General features: G+C 45.4%; 2 protein-coding genes across 8 annotated transcripts; one reads left to right on the top strand and one right to left on the bottom strand.

Moving 5' to 3' along the window:
* The first annotated feature begins 1099 nt into the window (after positions 1 to 1099).
* On the top strand, positions 1100 to 7117 carry LOC136504231 (ureide permease 1-like). Of its 4 annotated transcripts, XM_066499084.1 has the most exons (7): positions 1100 to 1284; positions 3827 to 4188; positions 4636 to 5065; positions 5680 to 5848; positions 6017 to 6060; positions 6181 to 6290; positions 6440 to 7117. In XM_066499084.1, exons 2-7 carry the CDS (start codon positions 3943 to 3945, stop codon positions 6971 to 6973), a joined length of 1533 nt encoding a protein of 510 aa, XP_066355181.1. In that variant the 5' UTR covers positions 1100 to 1284; positions 3827 to 3942; the 3' UTR covers positions 6974 to 7117. The 4 variants fall into 4 exon arrangements, with proteins under 4 accessions (XP_066355181.1, XP_066355184.1, XP_066355182.1 ...); XM_066499087.1 differs by lacking the exon at positions 3827 to 4188 and having other exon boundaries at positions 1102 to 1284; XM_066499085.1 differs by lacking the exons at positions 1100 to 1284; positions 3827 to 4188 and adding an exon at positions 4197 to 4386.
* A 546-nt stretch (positions 7118 to 7663) lies between these two features.
* LOC136504230 (DNAJ protein JJJ1 homolog) lies at positions 7664 to 13407 on the bottom strand. Of its 4 annotated transcripts, none has more exons than XR_010770817.1 (4): positions 11641 to 13407; positions 8253 to 8378; positions 8075 to 8133; positions 7886 to 7963 (listed from the first exon to the last, which is right to left on the bottom strand). XR_010770817.1 is itself a non-coding variant. In XM_066499082.1 (3 exons), exons 1-3 carry the CDS (start codon positions 13333 to 13335, stop codon positions 7891 to 7893), a joined length of 1827 nt encoding a protein of 608 aa, XP_066355179.1. In that variant the 5' UTR covers positions 13336 to 13407; the 3' UTR covers positions 7664 to 7890. The 4 variants fall into 4 exon arrangements, 2 of the variants coding, with proteins under 2 accessions (XP_066355179.1, XP_066355180.1); XR_010770818.1 differs by having other exon boundaries at positions 7888 to 7963; positions 8247 to 8378; XM_066499082.1 differs by lacking the exon at positions 8253 to 8378 and having other exon boundaries at positions 7664 to 7963.
* Positions 13408 to 15853: the final 2446 nt, after the last annotated feature.

Genomic DNA, 15853 nt, shown 5'->3' on the forward strand with positions numbered 1-15853 from the left:
ATATTCGAATGTGTCATGTCCTCATCAGGGGTGCTCCACAAATTTTAAGTTTGTGTAGAGCTGCTCCATGGCAGAGTTTGTGGAGCAGTCCCAAATACCCCCTAAATTCCCTCTCCATACGATTTCATTTAATAATAGTTATGAATTTATATGTTAGCTATTCTAATGGGTCGTTGAGTTAGTCGGTCGCTTCAAAAAAATGATTTTCGAAGGCACTTAACACTTACAGATCATCTATTTTTATGGGCGGTTAACATAAAAACCATCCCTAATGCTCTATTTTAGTGGCGGTTGTTTTACGTCAACCACCCTTAAAAATAAGTAGAATTTTACAATGAACCCCCCTTAGAAATAAGTAGAATTTTACAATGAATTTTATTAAGCCAACCGTCAATAAAAATTAATATGTAGAAATGGTTTGTAAGCTAGAATGCATCACAACTCGTGTCGGAGAACATAATCAGCTAAGCCTAACTGGGCTTGTAATATTTTTGTACCTAAATACTACCTATGTATTAAAAAATGTAATTATATGTGCATTCTCTGTTAAAGTGTCCAAAGTGTCATCAAATATATAGATCAAAATATTAATGTATTTGACATCAAACAAGTATATTATGAAAATATAGCTCATAACAAATCTAATAATATTTATTTGATGTCATAACTATGAGCAATTTTATATGTTAGTTAAATTTGAAATACTTTAACTTTTTTTTTGATCGGTTGAAATACTTAAACTTTTTTTTTTGAACATTGAAATACTTAAACTTGATACCGTGTGAATTGCATTTTTTTGAACGGCGGGGAGATACTTATAACTTTTGAGAGGCACGCAAACCAACCGCAGCCACGCTCACGACGCACGCACGGCGGGGAGAGTGGAGAGCGAGGACGACCCAACAAACCAAGCCGAATGGCGCGGCAATCTTCCTGGTTGATCGGCCGGGAACGGGGAATCTGTCCAACCGCCGCTCTCCAGATCCGGAGTCAATATACTACTCCTCCTATTTGTTTTGTTAATTAATACAATAAATAAAAGCACCTCCGAGAATCTTTAGACAACTGTGTTCAACGAAATCATCGCCACACAACCATAGAATATAAGCACCTGTAGAGATATACCACGAAACTCCCCCATGGATCAGCTTCAGTAGCAGAAAGTGAGAGACGCCGGCTGTTAGTTCTTCTGGGCATCTCTCTCGAGGAGGAGGAGGAGAGACGAATTCGCTCTTGTTCCTCGTCTTCGTCTCCAGCGCGTGCGTGCGACCTAGCATCTCTCAGGTACCTTTCTCCCTTGTCTCGTTTCTTTACCCTACTGAGCCTGAGGTCATCATCATTCCTGGGAATCTGGGATGTTATGGCGCTCCACCGCCGAGGAGATCGATCGCTGGCGACGTCGTATCGGCGAAAGCCCCTCTCTTCAGTTCTGGAGCCTGTTCGCTTGTTGGTTTCAATCAGCCCAAACTAGCCAGTCAACAGTGTTTTTCTCTCATAACAAACCAGCACCAGCCAGCCCAAACCAGTCTAGAAACCAACTAGCGAACAGGCCGTTGTTCTCCATTTTGTCAGGCACTACGTAGAAAAAGATTCGTAGAGGCGGCTGGTAACCCTATGTATGGGCGGTTTTGCCATCCGCCCCTATGAAAGGGTGGCTAAAAATCACTGATTTGTAGGGACGGTTCGAGCGGCTGGATATTGAGCCGCCCCTACAAATTAATTTCCACAAACTGAAACCACGAAAAAAGGGGCAAAAAAATAGCAAATTTTTTTTTAACCGAGGAGGTCCCCACCGGCAGCCACACACACCCTCACTCTATGGTTGCATCATTTTTTCACACTTTGCGTCGGCCGAGATTTGAACCGGCGACCTTTCTCTCGCGCGCCATCTCCTCTACCACTACATCTCACATTCACTTGTGTCCACAATCCATTTTGATTCCCCATGTATTATACAAAACTGAGCATAAATTGATTGTTTGAGGCCCTAAACTAATTCAAATGAAAAAGTTGTCAACTACAAAGTTTTATAACTTTTCGAGATCTACAACTTTCATTTTGGTAGTTTCTTCGTCCGAGGTCACTTATAAAATTTGAATTTCAAATAATAGAAATTCGAACGTAGTTTTCCATGACAAGATAGTTTCAAATGAGAAAGTTATCAAGTACAAAGTTTCATAACTTTTCAAGATCTATAACTTTTATTTTTACTGTTTGTCCATCCGAGGTCGTTTAAAAAATTAAAATTTTAAATTTTTGAAAATTCAAACGTAGTTTTTCTTGACAAGATGATTTCAAATGTAAAAGTTGTCAACTACAAAGTTTCATAACTTATCTAGATCTACAACTTTTATTTTGGTTGTTTCTCCATCTGAGATCGTTTACAAAATTTAAATTTCAAATTTTAGAAATTCAAACGTAATTTTCCTTGACAAGATGATTTCAAATTAAAAAGTTGTCAACTATATAGTTTTATAACTTTCCGAGATCTACAACTTCTATTTTGATCATTTATTCATCCAACATAGTGGTAGTAACATTGTTCACAAATGTTACATATCCCTCTTATTGTTTATGAAACTATAAGAGAGATATGTAAATTTTATGAACAATATTATTACCACTTTATCGGATGAAGAAATGACCAAAATAAAAATTATAGATCTTGATAAGTTCTGCAACTTCTATGTTCATGATTTTTTCATCTAAAATCAATTAGTGTTCCAAAATAACGTTTGGCCTTCTCTATGTGCTCCTCTAAATGCCGTCGTTGTTTTTGAGAAATTTTGACTTTTTTATTTTATTTTTTTTGATATTTTTCATTTACTTAAGAGCACAAAAGAAGTAACCACAGAAAATATGAGCTGAAACAAGTGAAAGACGTGGCCTGTGTAATTTTTAGAAAACTTGCTCAAAATCGACAAAAACCTTGTGACCACGAAAAGATGATCTTGTGACTATTTTTTGACCAATCTAAATTTTTCGAACCTTGATAAAACGGTGGATGGACGGATCCGAAATTTTTTTCTGATCGATTTTGATATATGGAATGTCGAAATCGGAGTCCGTATGCGAAAACTAGACCAGTTTTAAGAATTGGCTCCGAATTAGATGACAAAACGGGAACAAAAATTTCAAACAGTATTTTCAAGTAGTAAATGATCTCAACTGAAAAAGTTGTCAACTATAAAGTTTCATAACTTTTTGAGATCTACAACTTTCGTTTTGATTGTTTCTTAATCCGAAGTCGTTTATAAAATTTAAATTTTAGTGCTTACTTTTTAATATTCGGCGTCCATTTGTAGAGGCGGCTGGATATTGAGCCGCCCCTACAAATCGATTTATAGGGGCGGCTGGATATCGAGCCACCCCTACAAATCAGGGCATTTGTAGGAACGGCTGATAACACCGACCGCCCCTACAAATTCATTTGTAAGGACGGTTCATTTGGCAACCATTTATAGGGGCGGCTCTATCACCGGCTGTCCCTAAAAAAAAATTCATCCCGTTGATAAAAAAAACGTTTTTTACATAGCGACGATGAAACAAAATGAAGGGCGAATGAGGCCAGGGATTTCTATCTCGTTCGTGTGGGAGGGAGGGCATGGGCGATGGGTCAACGAAGCCTTCTCTTCCTTGGGTTGGGTTCACACATGGATCTTTTATTTGTTTGTTTGTTCTTGGATGATGATATCACTGAAAGAGACATGCATGCATGGTTTTGTGCACTAAATCCACCACGTTTTCTTTTGTGTGTCTAATTCACTGGACCAATTCAACATTACCTTTTTAATCCATGTCTGCTCTGCTCCCTGATTGGATGTAGGAAAAAAATCCAACGAAAAAAGAAGAAGAAAATGTTCAGAAAATCGTGGAGCGTTGGAGGCAAATGACCGGAGGGTCACTGTCATCGCTCCCATTATTTTCTACGCCGATGAGTGCATGCCTTGTCGATTTCTTCATCTCTCCTCCTCTTTTCCCACTTCCCATAAAGCTCCAACGCCATTGGTGAATGGATCTCAAGGAGATAGACACACGCCGCAAACTCGTGTCCGCGGCGCCAGTCAAACTGATGCAGAGCAAGTTGGACTTTTTGGTCAGTGGCAGGGCTTGTTAGTCAGTGGCTGCTATAAAACGGCCATGGAACATGTTCTTGCATGTGCGTCTTCTCTGCTCAGTTCCCACAAGGTAGGAGCTTTCTGCTTTGTGCTCTTGTTCTTCTTCTTCTTCACCTTGTTCATGGACATGCTTCCTTTCTCCGGTTGGTTCTGGTTGAGATATTGGGGTGGATCTTCCTCTTCCCCTGCTCTGATGAATCTGAATCTCATCCCTGGGGACGGACGGACGGTAGCTGGAGGGCCACTTTCTTGTTCATCATGTTTGGTGGTGCCTCCGCCCCCCCCCCCCCCCCCCCCCAATGGATTTTCTATGCCAATCCTTTTTGTATCTTCCTGGTGTTTCTGTAGTAGCTTCTTCTCAAAACAGAAAATGAAGATTTAGGATGCATCATGTGTAAAATAACTGAAAATAGACCCAAAATTTGGTACAACAACATTTGATTTCAGTTCTACCAAAACATATGTCAGAAGCAAGAGCTCCATGATCGATCACTTATTGGCTTATTGCCTGCTGCAGGTGCTCCAAGAAGAAGGCCCTCTACTACTGTCGTCCATCAGAGCCAGGCTCAGCATGTTCGTGATCGAGGACAAGGGCGGCGCCATCGCGCTGATGCTGGCGTCGCTGCTGTTCCTGGGCACCTGGCCGGCGGTGCTCACCCTGCTGGAGCGCCGGGGTCGGCTGCCGCAGCACACGTACCTGGACTACTCCCTCACCAACCTCCTCGCCGCCGTGCTCATCGCGCTCACCTTCGGCCAGCTCGGGGACAGCAAGCGCGGCATGCCCAACTTCTTCACGCAGCTCAGCCAGGACAACTGGCCTTCCGTGCTCTTCGCCATGGCGGGCGGCGTCGTGCTCAGCGTCGGGAACCTCTCGACGCAGTATGCGTGGGCGTATGTCGGGCTCTCCGTCACTGAGGTCATCAGCTCCAGCATGGTGGTGGTCATTGGTATGTTGGTGATCTCCATCGCTTCTCTCTCTAAGATCTGGTCAGTGCCTCAGTGGGGCAGCTCATTCTCCAATCTCCATCATGTCACCATCGTTGTTAATCACATAGGATGGGAGGGACCTCAATGATAATGGGAATTTACCTTTTTATTATTTTTTCCCCCATAAATGAAATTTGCTTTGCTTTGGAGTCTAGGAATATCTAGAAAAAAAAGATCTTGCTTGCTGACAAGGGGAAAAAATGAAATGTCTACATTTTCTTTTGAGATTCAAGCAAATCATGCGGTGGTAGTCTGACAGAACAAGTTTCTTGAGCAAATTGGCCTATTAGTTGTAACTTGTAAGCAAGCTCCTTGTGTTGTGTCAGGGCAATATGTGTGTATTTATTTATTTATTTGTGCAGATGAAGAAATGTTTTTTTTGAAACACAGATGAAGAAATGTTACTATCAACTTTGAAATAGAAGAACATCATGTAGTTAGTCTATTAAGGAGCATCCTTGGAACAAAAATGTCAATGTGTTGGACAGAAAAGTCTTATTTGAATTCCTGATTTTTCAATGTTCATACATGACTAATAAATCATATGTGCTGTACCATCCCTTGTGTTTTTCAGGCACGACACTGAACTACTTCCTGGACAACCGCATCAATCGGGCAGAGATTCTGTTCCCCGGTGTGGCATGCTTCCTTGTTGCTGTCATCCTTGGCTCTGCTGTCCATGCCTCCAATGCAGCTGACAATGAGAAGAAACTCAGTGGCTCCACAAATGCCAACAAACTTGGGTAATTACTGTTTTTCTTCCGCTTTTTCGCTCTTTGACAAGGATCTGATCATTCAGATTTTGCACCGTATCTGTGACTAAATTCAGTATCTCTGAACGTTAGGCCATTTACATCTTTTTATTTATAATAGTAGACTGCTCTGATTGTTCTTCCGCACAACGTTTACAGGACAAGTGGAACTTTTGAACCAAGCAAACAAGTCCTAGATAAAGGTACAGTGTAATAAAGTGTGAAAACTGAAAACTGCTGCTGATTTGTTGCAGATTCTTTTAGTAACTCTATATCTAGTTTCAGATGTTCATTATCTAAAGAAAAAACAAATCTAATTTCAGATGCTCCCAAAGACTTGGAGAATGGAGCCTCTGGAACCAAGCAAGCTGACAAAGCTGAGGCAGGCACTGCAGAATACCTCATTGAACTCGAAGAACGGCGATCAATCAAGGTAAACCTTCGTTTCGTCGCTCGTTCACGGTTCATCCATATACTTATGGATGAACAAACACAGATTTGTTCTGAACAAACATCCTCGCCACAATGCTGTGGGGTTTTATCTTGGTGATAATTGTATTGCACGTACAAACACCTCACCAGGTATTCGGCTCGAGCACCTTCATCGGGCTGGGGATCGTCTTCTTCGCGGGGGTGTGCTTCTCGCTCTTCTCGCCGGCGTTCAACCTGGCGACCAACGACCAGTGGCACACGCTCAAGGACAGCGTGCCGCACCTGGTGGTGTACACCGCCTTCTTCTACTTCTCCATCTCGTGCTTCGTCATCGGCGTGGGCCTCAACATCCTCTTCCTCTACCGCCCCATGGCCGGCGTGCCCAAGTCCTCCTTCAGCGCCTACCTCAGGGACTGGAACGGCCGGCAGTGGGCGCTCCTCGCCGGCCTGCTCTGCGGCTTCGGCAACGGCTTCCAGTTCATGGGCGGCCAGGCCGCGGGCTACGCCGCCGCCGATGCCGTCCAGGCGCTGCCGCTCGTCAGCACCTTCTGGGGCGTCCTGCTCTTCGGGGAGTACCGCAAGTCGTCGCGGAAGACCTACGTCCTGCTCGGCTTCATGCTCTTCATGTTCGTCGCCGCTGTCGCCGTGCTCATGGCTTCGTCAGGTCACAGGAGCACCGAGTGATCCTGATGTCCTGTCGCGCTCTTTGTTTCATCAAGTTTCAACTGTTGTTCGTCTTGTGTTTGCAAGCGCAAACGGCAGGCAAACCCCCTCTTGCAATTGCAATCCATCGACAGAACGAAAATCCAGCAGCAAGGCCGGAAGCAGGGAAGTCCATTCCTTCCAGCCATTCACGAAAGTTTCAGTAAAATGAAGCAGCAAGGCCGGAAGCAGGGGAAGTCCATTCCTTCCAGCCATTCACGAAAGTTTCAGTAGAATGAAATGGAGCTCTACATAAAAATGATTGTGGTGTGATTGATCAAGTATATAGAACCATATAAAAGCTATTTATATTCTTTTCAGAGATGATTGACTGATAGGATAGGTACACTGAAATTGTTCCAGAAAAAAAAAATTCTCTTATCATTATTAACAGGGTAAAAGCTATGTTCAGAAAGATGTAGCTTGTGGCTAGTATGACAAAGATGTCCACCTCTTATAATGCTTGACTCTGATATAATGCTTCTCGGACTCATGTTGTCCAGCTCAAAGGATGCAATTTGGTGGCTAAACTCTGCCACACCAAACATAATTTACAAATTTGGCCCAAGAGAACTGAAAACAATAAAAAAAATTAAAAAAAATGAAACTGTGACACCTGAGATAGTGAGATGCAGCTGCCATTGTAAGAGTTAGGGTTGTAAGGATGGCATAGGTCGCACAAATAATGTTATTATTGTAATTATCAGTGTCTTCTCCCCCTGTACCATATTGCATTGTAACCAAAACATCATCTCCACACTACACATACAGAAGCTACGAAAAAAATCCGTTCCACTACATATCAAAATTGGGCCAAAAAATTAAGAGAATCATGCTGTTATGTGGCAACAAGCAGAATCAACAAGTGACAAAGTGCCTGGAAGTTCAACTTATTTCCCTCATCGACGATTCTTCTGCCTCGTCTTCAGCATTGCGTGACCTGTTTCTTCCAAGTGAGAAAACAATGTGTTCCTACAACGAGACCATTTTCAGCTTAACCATAATTTTTTTTTCAAATTCCAAGGTATAAAGGCAACATAGTACTGGGAGGGGCGAAGAGGGGGGAAATGGTAGCTGCAATACCTTGACTCAAAAGTTCCTCCACAAGTTTCACAATCATTACTGGGTGCCTTTGAGACCTCCTGATACATATAACAAGTGTTATCAAATCTGGGCATGTGCCATTAAACCTACAGGTAAAATTTTTTTGTAGTATATATACTATAACTATAATTCAATATCAAGGTCATCATACCACAACCTGTTGGAGCTAGACCTGTTGCGCAAGGAGTAGGAATGGGAGATGGGCGGCCGTGGCTTGAATGCCCGGCGGCGAGGAGGCGGCGCCGTGTAGAGGCTAGGACGAATACACGAGAACGGAGAGCGACTAGAACGCCAGGGAGCAAGAGAGATTAATCTCAATCTCTGGCTAACTTCATTAAGTGAATAATGTTCCACACTTGTACCAATAATCCTAACAAACTCTTGCTAACTCAACGGAATAATAAATCCAGCAAATCAAATAGATAATGTTCCTAGATGCTAGGATCCTGCTAACCAACTGGGCGCCTGCTACCAGCGTCCAGGTTTGACGTGCCCCCGTGGTGATCGCGCACCGGCACGCCTAGGCGAGGGCCACCGTTCAGCCACGGCTGGCACGTCTGCGCTGGTAGACGTTCCCGGTCATAACACAACCACACACAGTAATACCAGCTATTAAAGTTCTGTGAATTTTGAATTGAAGTTCCACAAACTTATGATAATTTGGCTTTCAAATAAAGTATACAAACACGTAATAAAAGAAAAAGCAATCAGCTTTGAGTTCCATGCCACAAGGTAACGAACGTGTTTCCAGTAGTACAGTGTCATAATACACAATACCAAAACAGTCAAAACACAGAGCTACCCCCAAAATTCTCTATGAATGCACAACTATGTGTAGGATCAGTTAGGGGTGTAAAACTGCAAAGAGCCAAAGCCAATCTACACCTTATAAGTTAAACAGAAATCACAGGACATCTTAATATGATAAATCATAATAGCACATGCAACCAAGATTGCTCTCTTTTTTAAACTTTACTCCTAATCATTTTGTTTAAAAATCAATGTTGAAAATAGAGTGCTATAGCACCCCTATAGTGGCTGGAGCCCCTCCCCACCAAGCTTTGCTCTTTTCTGAGGTATGGTCGCTATCGGTGCTATATCAGGCAATAGCGGTGCTAAACAGCTTTAGCGGGCCATTTATTTAGCAGCGCTAAACAGATTCCACATGTTCTGTGAAGTTAAGAACTTAAGCAGCCGGCAATCAGCATTTGATTGTCTGGTTGGTGTTTACTTATGTCATAGGCTGCTGGACAAGTACTTATGTCATATATCTTCTACCAACTTATCGCTTATGTTATGTGAGCAATTGTTTGAATTTTTTATGGAATAATGGCTTTTCTGGCCTATAAATTGCATGTATTTTCCCAAAACGCTAAATGGCTTAGCGTCCGCATAGCACCGGTATAGTTGTCACAGCAGTTTGAGCAAGCCACCGCTAAATGCCATAAGCTCGCTATTTTCAACACTGAAAAATACTAATCTATACCCTATACACCTATTGTTAACGACCCCAGCTTTCTTTTTTCAAATTGTGGAAGACGAACAAGTAACATACTAACATCAGTATAGATTGCAACTTTACGATAGAACATACCACCCATTTGTATCTGGATTGCACAACAGGGTGAGTATAAATTAAAATAATGTTGCGACCAAATTTTTTTAGGCAGAAACAGTGGTACTACATTAAGGGCTCGTTCGGTTACAGCCGTTCCGGCTAGGAATGAATCCTCGTGAAGGTGGCCTATACATATTACAATAGTGTTCCTGGCTGGAACGGTTCCAGGACGCGATTCCCTGGAAACCGAACGTAGCCTAAAGGTATGTAAAAGACTACCAGAGTCCAAGGTTGTCTTTACTAAGTGTGCAAGTAAACTGCCTAGTTCAGTATCATCTTCTCAATATGTCAGATGGCATTCTAGCCACGTACAACTTCCAGCACACATTATTCTGAATTATCCAAACGCCTGAGTTTTGAAATGTTTGAAGCACACACTAAGATAACAGAAAAGGGTAGATCAAAGTAACAAACTTCCAATTTCCAAGATATATCAAAATACCTCCCCCCAAACCAATCTAATGTGATGTGATGTCTAGCTCTATTTTTAGGAACTACATATTACCAATACATTATAACTCGTAGGAGTTAACTAATGGCCCTCGAATGATGCCTTGTTCAAAACATCTTGTCTATGCTCTAAGCAGTGCTATAAAAATTGGTTCTGAAGCAGCAAATGCTCCGAAGCAACAAACGCCCAATAAGTTTTCAATCAAAAGTATAAACAGTCGGAATGTGTCGTGGAAGTGGTTATCTGATACTGCAACTGTATACACATCAATGTTTTCAGATCGTATTATCGAGGCTAGTCGTATGACCACCGATAAGTCGATAAGGGACGATTAGTCGTCGATAAGGGACGATTAGTCGGTCCTAATCGGTCTAATCGGCTAGTCGGACATTTAGTCGTCCTTGTGCCTAGATGGCCTGATCGACCATGTATATACTATATATATTATGATGTAAATATATGTAAACATGGCAGAGGAGGCAGAGTGGTGTCTCATCTTGATGCTGCGGACGCCGGCGAGAGGCGCGGACGGAGCTGCAGACTAGAAGGTCGGAGGAGGAGGTGGCGAGCTGGTTCAGGCCGTGGAGTGCCCTCTGCTCTACCGCCCACTGTGCCTCGCGCTCGCCCTTGCCGCAGTCCTTGTTCGTGAACGCCGTCCGCGCGAGACAGGGGAGGAGACAGGCGAGGTGGCGCTCGGGGTCGTGCTCCAGGAGCTTGCTCTCGTAGATCGTCCGCACCCTGGCGCTTGACCGACGGAGCTGCGCCGCTGCAGACGGAGCTGCGCCGGCGGACGAGCTGCGCCGGCGGACGGAGCTGCGCCGCTGCGGACAGAGCTGCAGTCCGCGGACGAGCTGCGCCGGCGGACGGAGCTGCGCCGCTGCGGACGGAGCTGCAGGCCGCGGACGGAGCAGCGCCGGCGAGGGAGCTGCAGGCCGCGGACGGAGCTGCGCCGGCGAGGGAGCTGCAGGCCGCGGACGGAGCTGCGCCGCTGCGGACGGAGCTGCGAGAGAGAGCAGAGCCAGAGCGAGAGAGAAATGTGCCGTGTGCGGCGCTTGCAGCCAGCTCCTTCACTCGCCAGTCGTCACTCAGACACTCACTCTTATCTTACCCTAATGGGCCAGCTATTAGGTGGGCCGAATTCTTTAGCTGGGCCGAATTCTTTAGCTGAATATACTGGCCCAACTAGTCGTCATGTGTCTGATCGGACGACTAATCGTGATTAGTCGCAACTTATCGGACGATAAGGTTTCTAATCGGTCCAAACTAATCGAGGACCCTTATCGAGCACCTTTTAATCGTGATTAGTCGTCCGATCTGTAATCATTGATACACGTGGTTCAAATTAGAAGTATTCAGCCTGCTACAGGACCAAACAGCATAGAAGGTTTTTATTCCCAACTCAACGAGCTTGTTGTAAACCATAAGAGGCTCAAATATTAACTTCACATTGCCTTGAAGGAAAGAAATTATATGTACCTTTTGTTTCTTCCCCTTTGATGTGCTCTTCTGGTCAGCCTTAGATGTACTCTTCTGATCAGTAGAAACAGTTGTTTTCTTTTCTGTGCCTTTCTTGTTCTTTTTGTTCTTTTTAGGATTCGTGTTTTCACCATTCTGTTTATCTCCTTTGCTCACTGAACCACTGTTGTCATTAGAAGAGGATGGCCCTTCCATCATATCGTCAACATCATTACCAGGGCCAGATCCCTCAGGCTGAACCTCACTTTTACCATGATGCTCATTATCAGCATAATTACCTTCATCTTTTTCCTCCTTTGCTGCCCGTCGCCTGCGTCCTTTCCTTTTTGCATTATTAACTTCAGAACTTCTATGATCGTCATCATCCTCAGCAGCACCAGACAAAGCCTCCTCTGGAGGAGCCACATAACCACCCTTTCTGTTCTTGCGGCTTGATAGCATTGCCTCCAATACACTTGCCTCATCATATGACCCAACCTCCTGCTCTGCACTATCAACGAAATCCTTATCACCATCCTCTTTATCATGCACCTCCAAACCTTCCTCAAATTCTTCAGCCAACTCTTCTGCAGCATCTGAAAATGCACTCTCATCATCTGACTCCTGTGTAGGCTTAAAATCAAACCCCACATCAACTTCATTCCAATCACCTTGCCCCTCCTCTGCCTCTTTCAAAGACTCCTCCTCCTCCTTAAATGCCATCCTCAGCTCAGCGATCTTATCCCTATGCTTCTTCGACTGCTCGTGGTTCTTCCACTGTTTGTCCGATTTGAACTTCTTATTGCAAGCCACGCAGTACAGCTCCTCCTTCTTGGCCCTCAACTCCTCTTCTTCGTCTTCATCATATAATCCCTCCTCTTCCTCCTCCGTCCTCGCCCACTCAGGCTCCTGATATGCCATGGCTCGCTCCTTCTTCCTCTTCTCCTCCTCCTTCCTCTCCTTCTCCTCTGCCTTTCTCTTCTCCTCCTCCGCCTTCTTCTTAAGAGCCATGTCCACCACCCTCTTATCCCTCTTCTTGCAGAAGGCGGCGAGGCCCCTGACAGCGTCATTGTACTCCCGCCGCGCCTTGCGCATCGCCTTCTTGTTGTCCTCCTCCATGAGCCTCCGCACACGGCGGTTCTCCCCGCGCGCGGCATCCCACTCGGCCGCCCACCCGAAGTCCATGACCGAGCCGAACCCAAGCCAGTAATTGTAGAAAGCAGTGACCTGTGCATAGGGGGAATCGAGGTTCCCAATGACCGGCGGCGCGGCGGGCTCAGGAACCCCCATCCGGCGCGCGTAGGCGAGCTCCTGCGCGAAGACCCTGTCGAAGACGTCCCCGTAGACCTTGTAGAAGCCGCGGCCCGTGTCGGAGAAGCCGGAGAAAGCGGAGGAGGAGAAGAAGGCGAAGAGGTCGGGGACGGGGGAGGCGGATTTGGCGCCGGCGGAGGCTGGGTCGGAGAAGAGGATCTGGCAGCGGTGGGAGTCGTAGTAGGCGCGCTCCTGCGGGTCGGAGAGGACAGAGTGGGCATGCTGGAGCTCCTGGAAGGCGCCGGTGGCGGCGGCGAGGTCGGAGCCAGGGGGCTGCTTATCGGGGTGGAGCGAGAGAGCGAGGCGGCGGAAGGCGAGCTTGATGTCGGTCGGGGAACAGTCGCGAGGTAGGCCCAGGACCTCGTAGTAGCAGCGCTTCGGCGCGCCCGCCGCCGCGGACGCCATCGCCGCTAGGGTTTGGAGGTGTCCGAGGGAACGGAGAGGGACTAGAGAGCAGGGGAACAGGCGTTTTCTATTTTTCTTACACGATGGATTACATTGCATACAATTACATTGAAATTCTTGACGCGTTCGAGAGGTAGAAAAGGTTTCCCTATTTTTTTAATTAATTAATTATTAGTAAATATATGACCGTACGTTGATCAAAATTCATCATATTAGGGTATGTACAACCCGCTATCTCTATGATGATGTCATAATACATGCGGGCAGCTAAACAGACAGCGTGACTGTCTATTAATTCTTTAATGTCTTCATGTAGCTATAATCAAGTGTAAATATGATTCATGTATATCATTGTGTTGCTCGTTGATAAAAAAAATCAGACATGAATAAGGTGAATATCGTTAGGTCAGTCTCAGTGAGGAGTTTCATTTTGCAGTTTTCAAGACTGCCACGTCAACTCTGCAGACTTCATGTATACCATTACGACTCGTCTTAGTGAACTTGATAAAGAGTTTGTTGATCAAATACAAACAAGATTATTTATTTTCAATTGAGTCCACAAGCATTTTAATTTAATGATGATTTGATTGATGGGATGGCACTACAACCAGCAGGCGTGCAACTAAGGCTGGACGAAAAACTCGAAGCTTGTTAGCTCGCTCGGCTCGTGGCTGGCTCGACTCGGCTCGGCCGAGCCGAGCCAAGATTTTAACTCGTTAGCTATAACGAGCCAACTCGAGCCAGCTCGCGAGCCGCTCGCGAGCTAAACGAGCCAAGCTTCCAGAAAAAAAAGTTTCAAAACTTGTATTAGTTTTTGTATTACTTCATGTCTTACATTTTATAATTGACTGGTAACTGGTCTAGACCCTATAAATTGACTGGTAACTGGTCTAGATGTATTTCTTTTGTATTATTATTATTCTTAAACTTTAGATAAATGCAAATATTATATTTTGTGTATTTTTTATCCCTGGCTCGCGAGCTTAACGAGCCAGCTCGAGCTTTTAACGAGCCGAGCCGAGCTAGCTTTCTGGCTCGTTAGGATAACGAGCCGAGCCGAGCTAACTCGTTATCTTAACGAGCCAGAACGAGCCGAGCCCAAATGAGCCGAGCTGGCTCGTTATCCAGCCTTACGTGCAACCAAACATTATCAGCTTGCCATGGGTGAATTTTAGGGTCTGTTTAGATTCAAAAAAAATTGTGCAGTAATCGTCACATCAAATTTTACGGCACATGTATGGAGTACTAAATGTAGACGAAAAAAAAACTAATTGTACAGTTGGGCGAGAAATCGCGAGACGAAACTTTTGAACCTAATTAGTCTATAATTAGACACTAATTGCCAAATATAAACGAAAGTGCTACAGTAGCCGAAACCCAAAAATTTTTGGATCTAAACGCGCCCTTAGCTTGCCACGGTCAGAACACCAGTCACTGGTCATAGCGAGTGCACACTGGATCTGCACAACGAGAACACGAGCAATGATATCATGTCGGAGCACGAGCCACATCCGGCGCCTCACCAGACGACGGCTACGTTCTCTTTCTTCATTTAACAGGCAAATTTGCATGTGAGTGGGTACCTTTTACGGTGATGGAGGCGAGGCTGCTGTGGGTCATCTAGAAGGGTCTCCTTCCACCGAAGGAGGTCACCGGGTGGAGGGCTGCCACCGGTGAGATGTTCCTGCTCCCGTGGCTCAACGAAGCGGTGACGTTCACCGACTTCCATGAGCATGGGCTTGCGATCCCGCCGTCAAATTTCCTCTACGGCTTCCTCCATGAGCGTGGCGTCCAGCTGCAGCATCTTCCCTCCAATGCATTGTCGGAGCTGGCAGGTTTCGTCACCGTCTACGAGACCTTCCTTGGAATAGAGCCCAACAAGGACATGTTTTGGTGACTCTTCGAGGTCAAGAGTTGAAAGGCGCATGGCTCTGATGATGGTGTTCTTGCCTCGGTGGACGGGGTGAATTTCTAGATACGCTATGGAGTTTCTCGCAGTTACCCATGTCTGTCGCTGAGGAGTTCGAACTCAGGCTAGCATGGGAACTAGTTTTATATCCACGATGATGCTGTCACCCCCCCTGCCTGCCTTCTCCGGTGTCGCACCGGTGAGGTTGCATTCGTGGGGCTGGCGGTGCGACAAAAAGAGATCGGCGAAGGTGAGCCAGATCCTGGACATCCTTGCGGGCTAGGTGTCGGCTAGCCTGAATGGTGTCATGGTCCTACGGACCATGGTTGAGCGGCGGATCCAGACATTGAAGCAGTGGGCGCACCTACTGTGTGACTACACTAGGGTCAATGACTCGACCCGCGAGAGCACGGAAGTGCTCGCGGCAGATGTGGTCATTAAGTGGGTCACCAGGCTGGTCACCTCTAGGACCGTCATTGCAGCCAGAAACACCATGGAGGCGTTCTCGGCGAGTTTTCAGCCCAACTTGGTGAGTTACTTTCCCCACACGCCCTTCTTTGTTTGGAGTTCGTTGGTTTGCCGTATGGGCTTCACCGTGGTTTTGTTCTT

Source organism: Miscanthus floridulus, chromosome 14, assembly GCF_019320115.1.
Source record: "Miscanthus floridulus cultivar M001 chromosome 14, ASM1932011v1, whole genome shotgun sequence".
NCBI lineage: Eukaryota > Viridiplantae > Streptophyta > Magnoliopsida > Poales > Poaceae > Miscanthus > Miscanthus floridulus.